At 36.0% G+C, this 12,648-nt stretch overlaps 1 protein-coding gene across 31 annotated transcripts in view; it reads left to right on the forward strand.

The window, feature by feature from the left end:
- RIMS2 (regulating synaptic membrane exocytosis 2) overlaps positions 1 to 12,648 on the forward strand; it is a 448,070-nt gene that overhangs the window by 330,458 nt on the left and 104,964 nt on the right. For 10 of the 31 annotated variants that reach the window (XM_084510614.1, XM_084510643.1, XM_084510641.1 and 7 more), the window contains one exon: positions 6,481 to 6,570. The exons of the other annotated variants lie outside the window; for them this stretch is intronic. In XM_084510614.1, the coding sequence (XP_084366740.1) occupies positions 6,481 to 6,570 (90 nt within the window). The remainder of the gene's footprint in view (positions 1 to 6,480; positions 6,571 to 12,648) is intronic. 31 annotated transcript variants of the gene reach the window in all.

Raw genomic sequence — 12,648 nt, forward strand, 5'->3', positions numbered from 1 at the left:
ACACCTTGCCTGAACTACTAAACATGACAGCCATGAGTCTCTTGTGTGCTCTCTATTTCCCTGCTCATAGAATCCAGGCTTTGCTAAGAGACCATGGCAGCTTCTGAATTTTGCATGAAGAATGATACTGATTATGTTTAATGTGTGCCGTGAGTATACCTTACAAATTTATGTGTGTTATGAGAACTTAGGGAGGGTAATACTAGATTTTAATTAAATTCTAGTTCAAGCAAAGTAAGGTTTAAGTAAGGTATTGAGCTATTGAGGCTGCTCTAGTTGTAGGAAAGCACATAACTGCAATCCTTGCTTTGGGAAAAGGGGTGGAATAAAATCCCCACGAGAACACAAAACAGAAGTAAATCACCCATAAGATGCCAGCAGCTCAGCCAGAACCAGGAGTGGGGCGGCAGGGGTGACACAAGGCAGGTCATCCCCTCTCCCTGTCCCTCAGCCCCCAGTGCACGGAAAGCAGGACAGGGCCCAGGACCATGCAAGAACCTCAACTTGAAAAAGTCCTGAATAAAGGCAGAGGAGGCTAAGGCTTCTTCCAGCTTTTCCAGCTTTTTGGTGAAGGACTCTAAAGCTAGCTCAGGCTTCTCAGGCAGCTCCCCCTTATCACAAGAAGGCAGCTAAACTTCTCAGCTGCTCATGTGCACTTGTGCCCTGCCAAGAAGCATTGTGCCCTGCCAAGAAGACCATTAAAATAATAATAGCCCAGAAAGCATAAGAAATAGTATCCAAACCAGGGGCTTAAATATCCAATAGAGTGAAATAACATGTTCGTTATAACAAACTATTAGAAAAAGATCGCTCAATAAAATGATTGGTCATATATACTATAGTCACACGTTTATGACAGAGATGCAAACATGATTTATTTCCAGATATCAAGAAATATTTTGTATGAATCATTGTTACATTTCAGAATTTGTATGGAGAATTTCCATTCATGAGTTCCTCTTCTGCATTACGTGTTACAGGAGCTTACATACATGGAATATATGTGCAGAATAGCCTGAAAAATAAAACCAAATCCATAAACCAAATTAAACCTTACATCCTGCACTTTGCTGGGTGGATTTGTAGTCTGTTCCCATTTCCTTGCGTGCAAGGAGCACTCACTGATAACCAAGGGCATGCAAACTTGAATAGAGACCACAAAAGAGAGGTGCAGAGCAAATGCTTGCATTTTCTTCCATGTTTATGTTGGTCATTACCTGTGATGTGCCTTATTTAAATTAATTAATCATAAGACTCTGGAGATCTTTTGACTTTTCTTTCTGCTTACCTTTCATAAAAACATGAGGACCATACCAGGTCTGACCAGAAATCCACCTAGCCTAGTGTTTGTCCCTAGCAGGCTAGGTGTGGATGCTGGGAAAAGGAACCTGAGCAGAACAAATACCTAGCAAAGCATCAGAGCTTATCGAGGATGCTGGATTCCCAGTCTCCAGTGTTTTGTGCCTCAGGGTCTTCTACAGAAACGTCAATGGTATCTTTGTGTGGTATCTCCATCTCTCTCATAAGCTCTCTGCAACCAATCTCCTGCCTTAAAGTGGTCCTGTCAAGGTAACCCTGCAGTGCTTATCCAAACAGCTGATTCAGCAGAGCAACTCTTCGGAGATATTCAAAATAAGCCTGTTCTGAATAGGCCAACAGGCCAGCTGTACCGTATTCATTTCTAATGTGTTTCTGGCATATAACCAGAAGAGGGAGCAAAACTGCTGTATTTTAAAAACATATATGAAGACAGGAAACAAACAAATCCTCCCCCACCCCAAACAATCCTGGAAAAAAGCCTTGATAGCAGCTTAAAAATAATGTCTTTGCTTTGTGATAATTAAATATACCTTCTTAAATATAGATATATTTATATTTAATGTACCATTAACTGACGATTTTATTCTTCTGGTACAGTTCCTTTATTTTTTTTTTCTGTTGTTTATTCATGTTTGGCAGTCTGTTATATTTAGTAAAGCACCAAGTGATACTTTGATTTTTAGCTAAAGGTAGGCTGTGACTCTACTCACTAGCGTACTGTAGTATTACAACAAGTTCTCTCTGTGCCGTTGTTTGACTGTATCTAACATTCTGCCCTAGACTAAGCAATAGAAGATGATTATGCTATTCCCCATGTAGAAGGATCCACTACTAAGACAACTAGAAAATAAGTTTAGATTGGAATTGATGATGTTTTCTGCTAGGGAATATGATGAGATGAGACTGCTACTGGATGACTTGAACTGTTAGTTGATTTACAACTACAAATAATTAATGTAGCCTTGAAGTCAATTTGAAGAAAATATTTCTGGAGTAAAGGAATAACCTACAGTGCACTATAATTTTTGTTACACTAGTAATGGTAATATAAAATGTAGTTACATGGCAATATTTTTTATTACCTACCTAATGACTCCCATTAAAGTTATTTTAATGTATTCCCACTGCAGCCCCAGGGAATGAAGCCCACTATTTTTATTAATTTTTTTTTTCTCCAAGATGTATAGTTCAGTAATGAACATGAGATGAAAACAATAAATAATTAAGATATGTCAGCATTTTTATTGCAGTGCTGCATTAGTTAAACCCACAATATAAGTGATGCTTAAATAGCTGTTTAAGAAGAACACTTTATTTATTTTAAAATGCTGTTAGCATATCCCAGCATTCATTTGCTGATTTGGCTCAGTTTGCAAACTAGTTTCATGTGAAGTTCTTTTCTTTGAATATTCTTTTCCGTATGGAGAAAAAACTTTAGACGACCTGCTACAGTGTAAATAGGAGAGGCTAAGAAGTGGTGTCCTCAGGTATGGTGTGAAGTACTGGTACAATGTTACCTGGAGAGGCGGGAGGTCTTGCTCAAATTTTGACAGAAAAGGACTGTGAGTCTTGTCTTTAGGTATCAGACCAGAGTCTAGTTCTTGTTACAGCAGGATAGGGGAAACTCAGCCCTGTTTTACAGAGGTATCTGGAAGCTCCCTTGATGTAGGAGCAGCAGCAGAGTTCCTTCATTGCTGGCTTTGTGTCACATGGAGCTGGCCTTGATGCCATTAACAGTGGTGTTAGGTGGGATTGGATTCATTCCTTATAAAATGTAGTACATCTGGCACAATTCACATATCATGACGTAAAGCCATTTGCTTTCCTCCACTTTTTCCAGTGGAGGTTTGACAAAGCTGGATTTTTTCCCTCTTGGTGGACTTTCTTTTATTATATCTCTTTTTATATTTTCTTTTATTATAGCTCTTCTTATTTTCTTAGGGAATTTGCTTTGTAAATTAAAACTTGCATAATGTGAATTTAGCCTTTTCTAAAATAAGTCTAATTAATTCCTCTTCTCCTTGTATTCTTAATGCATGAGTTAAAAATCATGAGCATCTGGTTCAAAATGTAGTTTCTTAGCTTTTGACAATTTATTCCACAGTTCTAATGGCTTTTCACTGTGCTGCTTCATGTTTAATAAGCACTAGCAAAATCCACTTTTGACTCATTTTTAAAGTAGTTGTCACCATAAATTATTAAGAATATAATTCCTTTCTGAGTGTTCAACTTACAGCATTAAAAATAGAAGTTCTGAGAATTTTTCATTTGCAGGAAAAGATGACTACATTAAGTATGTCCTGGTGAAAAAGTGAAGACTTTATGATAAGCTAATTAAAAGTCTAAAACTCGAAACGTACTGATAAAAATTGCTTCACAGAAATTTTTGGAGCTGAAAAGAATAAAAAAGCTGAGTGGATTTAATAAAAAAAGAAATTTGAGAGAAAGTTTCAAGCAAAGGGTAACTGAGAAAAGGAATGTTATTGTCTGTAGTGCAGAGAAAAGAAGGGAGGGGGTAGTATTTGCATAAGAAAACCCTCTGTCATTAGCATCTTGGTATTCTGCTGCATCATCTTGTAGCTCTGCAGCTTGCAGCATCATTCTGCTTCAGCTGCGACATAACTGGAGCTTAGAGCACATATTTAGAAAATCAGAAAAGCTGGAGATATGCAACAATTCTATGTTATTTCCTTACTTTTAACACTGAATATTCTAAACAAAAGTGGAATAAATGCTGAGTTTGTTTTTAACAGTAGGTATACTGGAGTGCACCAACCTGTCCCAGGCAGCATGAGCGAGTGTCATTCTCAGAAGCGAAAGGCACACGGCCAGGTGGCATCCTGATGTGCGCTGGGGAGAGAGCCTGGCTGCACAGCTCACTGTGGTGCTGGTGCCCGGGGGTAGATGCAACAATGGCATCTAATGAAACAACCGCATTTAACAATTTTATTGTTCATACTGATAGGAAGAAATCTGAATCAGTGCACCTGTCAAATCCTTCTAGCCCCAACAGTGCTTCAATAACTATAATTTTTGTACTCAGTAATCTCATCTTTTATATAATATGTGAGGTCAATGATTTTATTATGTCTTTCATTAGTCACAACTGATTCTCACAACAGAAGACAGATTGAAATTCATTTTGAAGTGAGAGTGGTGAGAAGTGAATGATAAATTAGAAAATGGGAAGATTTATTTCCAAATATTTATAAGTTGGCCAAAGAAGCTTTGATTAAAACAAGGGAATAGAAGGTGGCCCTGTGCCTTGCAGGGGAAAAAAAAAAAAAAAAAAAAAAAAAAAAAAAAAAAAAAAGAGAGATAGAGAGATTTTAGAGACTATAATGCAATCTAACCAGTAACCAATACTAGCCAAACTCTTGCATTGTTCCAGAAGTCAATGAAGCTTTTCATCTGATCCGAACTCAAGTACCTGCAGTCTCCATGTACTCAGTCTAAGAGTTGCACTTACCTTCTGAAAAAATGAAACAGATACTTGAATTTAATGTTGTAAGAATAACTATAGCTATAGAAGGATCCTTGAAACTTTTTTTCTGAAAGTATTTACATAGTGATACTATCACTTTTAGTATAAGCATTAAAAAGTAGCCTATATTGCTTTTTATAATGGGTTTTGCTCTTCTAAGGCGTGGCAAAATATTTATTCAAAGAGTTATATTTTGATTTGATGTTTATCATAAAATCAAAATTTTGTTAGGAAGAAACATAAGATTTTATTTCCACAGTTTCAAAACAGAATGTGCCTTCTGAATTTCAGTGCTACACACAGTACTTCAAAGGTATCAGTTTGTGTTTCAACATGCATATCTGTGGTGTCCTAAAAACATTATATTGAAAATTTTATTGATGTGTTATTACTTGAAGGCTACAACTCCATCATTTTCAAAAGTGAAAGCCACCTTTCATAGGACAGCAGCCTGTTGTAGAACAACAGCCATAGATAAGATGGCTACAGGATAACTGCAGATAACATTTTTAAATGTTTACATTCTGAATTCCAGATATCCACACAGCTCAAATAATGAGGAAAAAAAAAGGTCATGGGCTAATATAATTTTATGTCTTTTTTTTTTTTTTTTTTAATTAACAAGATTAAGAATGTACCCCATATGTAGCATATTCTTCTCCATCACTAGCTATTTCTGTGATCACATAAGTGGTTATACCCATGCTTTATGGCTGTAAGGACCTTTGCATTTGGGGGGATCAGCAAAATAAGCAGTTTCACAACAGCCCAAAGCAAAAATGGAGCTTAAGATATTTAATCTATTTAATTGATTGGGCTAGATTTGGTTTTGACATGAGCTATCAAAAGCTTTAAAGTGTAGTGTTATGATAACCACACAGTTTAATTTTCAGAAGGTAGAGAATTTAAATGTAGACCAAAAATATCTGACATTGTCACAAAGACTAAAGTCTTGCAATCCTAGGAAATGGAGTCCCTATCTGGAGGACAGTGTACATGCCTATATCCATAGCTCTTTTCATGAGCAGATAGGTCAGAAATGCTGGTGTCAGGGTATAGGAACTGTAATTAGGAAGAGTGTCTTAAAATGCCTAAAATACAGGTTGAATATAAATCAAATTCCAGATTTTTAAAGTGAATCTGACCTACTTTTGGCTTAAATATTTTTAACTCAATTTATTGTTAAAAATACTTTTGCGATTTAAAAACAACATGCATGTCAAATGGTTTGGTTTTACTTTGTTTGTTTGAATTTTTGTGAATTTGTGAAGTCTTTTCTACTAAAATATTTTTGCATGCCTTTTAAATTCAGAGAAATATATAAATATTGTAAGAAGCTATGAAATATCCTGTTCTAGTTTTTTAAAATAGGAGGAGTTATTGTGTAAATAACCTCCAGTGTTTTTTTTTGTTTGTTTTTTTCACAATTGTTATATATAAAAGAGAGAGAAATATTTGATATATTACATAGACATTAACTTACATAGAGTATATCCTTTTCCTTGTTTAAGTTGTTGACTAAACCTCTTCATCACAGGCCTCTAAATTAAAGAAATAATCTATTTTTTTCTGTGTTAATGATAGTATTTTGCTTAGATCAAGTTGTCCCAAATGATATTAGGTGTCTTATAATGCAAGTTATATAATATTTCTGATTTTTTTTTGGTTTATGCTAGAAGTTACATGGGAGGACCAGCAGAAAAAGGTGAATGGTACAATAACTGATGAAAAGCTATTGCCGAAAAAGAAACACCATTCTGAGCCAGGTTTGTCAGGGTTTGGAAAACCACATGAAAGCATGAGACTATAAAAACACATTTCATGCTTTTGTAATGCGTGTGTGTTTGATGTACTTTTTTTTTTTTTTTTTTTTTGGTGTGGAATTTTTAGTATGTAGAGACTATTTAGAATAGTGTTGTACATAGTTCTGTTTTAGAATAGCAAAAATAGATCTGCTTTTGTAAACAATTGTGTTAGAATGCACATACATTAGAAAAGAAATATTCTGGCATATTATTAGACTTAGCTTGCTCTTTAGATTTGAACTTTGTTATAATTTATCCATGTGTGCAAGCTTCAGGAATCCAGGTATAAGTCATGTTGATTCTTGTTTAGTTGACTGAACAAAGGTATCTACTGCATGCAAGGTGAGAAAGTCATCTTCAGAGACTTGAATCTGAAACCCTCGTGTACTGTCATGGCAGAAATAACGTTGTGACCTTTTTTTTTTAGCATGAGCTGCAATTTATATCTCCATACAGCTGGAGTTTGTAAATCTATCCTGTACATGAGTGGATTTCTTCTGGAGCTAAGAACTATCAAAAAGTTTCTTCCACCCCAAACATTAAGTGCAATTATTCAGCTCTGTCTTCATTACTACAATTGCATAACAATAAGAAGCAAGCCTAATAATAGTGATGATAATGCTGATGGTAATAATAGTATTGTTCTCTCCTCTGAATCAGACAATAAGAGGTGCTAATCACGTTATTTTAATCACTTATAAAAATGCACTGTGATGTTATGGTGATGAACACATTGTAAAATGTAGAGAAGAGTGGAGTAGAGTAGAGTAAGAATGGAATAGAATAGGACTATACTAGACGAAGAAGCTTTAGATTGCAGGTTTCGTCCTGTATTTAAATGTTGATGCATGTCTCTCAAATGAATGGGGGTTTTCCAGTTCCAAGAGTACAATGGTATAGTTCTTGTCTGCAGATCTCTCTCTGGCCATAATAATTGTCTCATTCTAATAACAACACTTTTCCCAGTCATGTAAGTTAAAGTTTGCATGACTGGACATTTGTACCACCTCGTAAGTGCTGTAATCTTAATTTTTTGGCTTACTTACATGCTGAACACCTCCAAGTTTCTTGTTGAATCTGAACTATGCAGCTTCAAGTGCAAAAATCAGGACTGAAGAGGAGCAGCAAAATCCAGATTCAGTCTCTAAACTAGAAACTGGGGAATATAGCTGCATAAGGACAGACCTTCATTTGAATTCCATGCTTCCTGACGTTTTAATTCATCAGAGAAAGTTACAGGATAAAACAAGTATTGCTTGTAAGAGCCAGTCTTGCAATGTAAGTGTATCTTCTTTTGCAGCTGAATGTCTTAGGTATTGAATGAGAAATTCAGGATACAACATCTGCATATCTTTACTGTTGCCTTTCCAGGGTAATTTTTGCAGAATAATCTCTCTGCCCAGACTTTTCCTGTACGCCATAGTTAGGTAAGAGCATTATCTCCATCTCCCAGCTGAGCTGGGCTTAAAAATGTAGTGCTCTGTTGTCTAGGCAGATGGCACATCCATTGTTATTAGCAATAACTTGTTTGGAGTCACCTTCCACATTCTTAGAAACAAGAGCCATACTTCGTTAGATGCCTGCTTTTAGGGCATTGTAGATTTTGGAATGTGAGGAAAATCTTGTAATTCTAAGACAAGAAAACAGGTGGCAGAGTAGAAATCGGAAACAAAAGTGGGCATTAGAAGTAGTTACTTTTGAAAGCATTTGTATATCAGAACAATATTTATCTGATTTTCTTTTTTATCTATTTTTTCCTCTGGAACAGTATCACTGATCTCAAGTACTGCTGTGGATACACAAAATTGGTTTGGAAAGCCACAGTCACAATTGCCAAACCCCAGAATAGATAAAGACTTGAGAAAAATTTTGCACTGCACTTCACAGCCTTAGGTCTTTATGTAAAGGCTGATGTCTGATAAGAACATGAATTCTGCTTTGATTTTTGTTTTCAGGATTGTCTTTCATGGTATGTACACTTGGGACAATGATGTGTGATGTTTCATGGTGCTTTTCCAAACTGATTCTCTATACTGAAGAGGCAGGAGAAATGGTGGAGTACCAGCATAACACACACCTGCAGCTTTCAGGATGCAAGTTACCTGCTATGTGTGGCACACTGCTGGCCCCTACAGACATCCCTATATCATTACAAACCCATAGTATCTTCATTTTCAAGGCATACCAGAAGCAGGGCAACTAGTAGGAGATTCCACTGTACTCACACCTGGATGTTGAGATATATTTGATCTGTAACCAGTGATGTGGCCTGATTAAGGAAGCTTCAAATTGCTTGAAGCTTGTCAATATGGGATTTGCCCTCTGGAAGGGCTGTGCTTTCTTTCTTTAAATGTTTTGTTGGCACAGCGCACAGCAAGGAGATACTACCACAGCTTAGTCCCTGGCTGAAGTTGGCAGTCTACAAAATGCAGCAAGGAGGTATATGGGTACCTAATATTGCTGTTGCCCTCTTTTAATTGTCTTTTCATACAAATAATTTTCTGCTATAGCAGAAACTTGTCCTGTTTTTTAGGTTTTGTTCGTCTCTTAAGAATTTAACCTAACCAGTCACGTGGAAACAGCCAGGTAGAATTACAGCTAAGAAAAGCTGTGAGAAAAATGAGACATTGATGACATGAATACATTGAGCAAATTACTGGGACTGTGAACAAACTGTAGATAAAAACATAAATAGATAATAAAAATAATTCAAAGTAACAAAAGGAATAATAGTAATGCTATATCATGGGAAGCATTAAAATAATATGTGGGACTACAAATGAGATTAGCAAATTTGTTGGAGTACAGTTTAAGGTCATTAAAGAAGCAAAATGGTTCTTTTGTTTCAGGCTCTACCACAGAAGATGCTGATAAAATTCTGGCTGTCAGAAACCAACATGTTTTTTCAACAACGCCCTAAATCTCTAAGTTCTGAGGCAATTGCCAAAACTGTTGTTCTGTATGTTTCAAAGAGGCAATTATATTTAAGTAAAGGAATGGAAGAGCAAAACTGCAGAACCATAGCCAAGCATAACATGGAAATTCAAGCCAGCGCTTGAATGTGTGTGCCCTTCCTTTAGCTGGCAGCATCCTGTGAGAGAGCACTGCATTCTCCGGACACCACTGGATCAAAGAGCACACAGAATACTTATGTGCTTCTATCTAACATACTAAGCATTTCCACTTTCACAGTGCCTCTCTCTGAGCTGTAATAGATGACAAACTAAAGAGAATAGAGGTCTAGTCACATTTTCTTGGTCAGTAGAAGAAAAAAAAAACAAAAACATTTTCATATGCTTTTGTATTTTTATACATACTGTCCTCAGAGAACAACTTGGAAATGCAGTAGGCTGGGGTGCAAGTGCATGGTTTATTTTGTTTATTTTGTTGTTTTGTTTATTTTTAATAGATATACAGTTGAATAAGATACTGTTTTTCCTTAAAAAATCAATTATTTTCACCTGGTATCATCACTCATCTCTTCTGAACCTATAGGGTTATTTAAGGGAGAAAGCATGTCGTTTAGGATACCAGGGCAGTAATAATCATTTCTGTTGCCTGTAAACTGTTGTACAAGTGAATAATCAGTCTCACTATCCAAAGTCTGGGAGGTGAACGCAGTCTAGCAAACTGCGTTTCCATCCAGAGATGATACAGGCGGTGCAGGAACAATCTATGTGAGATAGCAAAGGAAGTATTACTGTTTTTACCCTGTTTTTCATACTTTAGGCTAGTAGATTTTACATTTATTATCTGAAAACCATTCTGTGATAGTTTCATTATCGCTGCCTCTTGAGAAGATGGCAGTGTCATCAGATGTCCAACCCTTGTCAACACTTTTAATTTCAAAGCAATGGTCAAATAACATAAGGAAACGCTGACATATTTTGATATGATTCAAAAAGGAGACCGATTATTTTAAATGCACTTGTACATCTCAGGATGGAAAAAGGTCAAAGAGGGGTGCTTCTGTAATAATTTGGGGAAGGCAATACTTCTTTAATACTGTATTAAGGTTGTAGAGGAATTGTAACAATGGTAAGTTAAGCACATCAGAAAACACAAAGGCATGCTTACAAATGGTAAGTCTTTATATACAGTGACTGGTTTTCAATTTGAAAGAAATCATGGCTTATGTCTTTATCCTGGTGGAAGCATTCCTTAACTATACACAGGAAAAACCTTTCTGAGATAACATCTTTGTAGTTGAATAGTTCATCTATTGTCATGGAATCAGCTGAAGTAGTAATACAGTAGTAAAAAAATAATTCAAAACAAAATGGTGGTTATTTTAAAATAAGTTTGTAGTTAGTAAGTATGGTATCATAAGTATGATAGAATGTACATTAAAAAAAACGCTGTTAGAAATGGGGAATAAGATTAGTCAGGAAAAGGCAAAGTATTTTTGCTGAAGATGGGCCACTCAGAGAGAGGTGAGAACACAGTAGCACTTCATGTAAAGGCCATCATGAGCAATGGACAAATCAAAAATTATGGTTAAACAAGAAAGCTGGTATAAAATTGCCATCTTGTGAAAAGGAGAGGAGCTGAGTGGAGTCAGGGACTAGTTTATGATTGCTGAAGAGAAAAAGTCACTAGGCAGTAGAACAGTTGTCAGAAGAACAGTGGGAAAGTAAAAGAAGTCATCTGGGGCCCTGATGCAAGGGCCCTCTGGTAGGGCTGGTGAAGAAAATACAGAAAAGGTTCTTACAAAGATGCTGTGAGATCTGGAAAGCAGTGAAGTGGGCAAAATTTACAGAAAAAGCTACATATTACATGCCATGTTGAATCTGTGAAGATTGTTTGACCCGTGCCAATTGAGAAGCAATTCAGATTGAATATATCATATGAATAATTGTTTTCTCAAAAGAATATGAGTGTTCCCACTAGATTTTGGAATGATGGACTCCTTTTTTAATTAATAGATGTTGTGTATAACAGATGTAGAGTACTTATTTTAAATAAATAAAGTATTTACTTAAAATTTACTTTCTATGTTTCCCTGTACCACTTTGAAAGTCAATATGCCTACTCTGTACCAAAGTAACAGAGTATTATCCTTATCTCTGGGTAGGAATTAATGACAATTTCCATATTCTTACTGTCTTTACATAGCATGTATTTTATATAGCATATATTAAGCCTTGCATATATGCTGTAGTTACAAAATTGAATGCATTGCTTCTGTCTTCCTGTGTTTTCTTCATCTTATTTAGTCCTCAGCTAACATTTTTGAGCAAAAATGTCAGCATCTGTCCAGGGCGCAACTGTCATTTTGTGTGTGTGAGTTTACACTTTAAGATGAAAAACTCACTTTTAACTAGTAAGAAAGTACCTCATTAAAAACATTGAAAGTATGAAATGGGTTCTGTATCTACAGGAAGGGTAACTGGAAGACGTGTTTTAATGCTATTAAATAAGATTATGGAAGACTGATTTTATGCAGACTTGAACATAGTCAAGTAGCCATTCACTCTAAATCTTCTTTTAACAATTATTTCTGCACTTAACTATTCTGCTTTGTAGTCCTCCTCTTTAACCAGTATCCTCAGCATTACAGAATTTGACTGGTGGTAGGGAACATCTTCCCAGAGAGCTGCATGCTTTATGTCATTCTTTAAGTCTAATCACATCCAGACTAGGGACGTATACTTATGGAACATGCAGACTTGATGGAGCATCTCTTTTTTAAAGTCTCCTCCCTGTTTTAAGATTGTGCCTATGTGATTGTGCTGTTGCACGTCTTATGGCATAAAGAGTGCTCACAAATGAGGCTTTTCTGTGAAGCCACAGAAGGTTCTGAGGGCAGAAATGCAGTGAAAGGTCTTTGTTTTTAAGGAGCAAAGAAAACTGAAATTAAGAAAAGCTTTGAAGAAAGGAAAAAAAAAAAAGAATAACTTACATCTCGTTGTCCCATGCTACTTTTAGAATTTCAGATGGGCATGTTTGCTATACAAGGTTTCAAGCACTTTTTTTTTAAATTAAGTTCCTAAATACTTCTCTTTAATAACTGACATTACTTACAGCAAAAAGCTCTGT

The sequence above is a fragment of the Aythya ferina genome (genome assembly GCF_964211825.1).
Source record: "Aythya ferina genome assembly, chromosome: 2".
Classification (NCBI taxonomy): domain Eukaryota; kingdom Metazoa; phylum Chordata; class Aves; order Anseriformes; family Anatidae; genus Aythya; species Aythya ferina.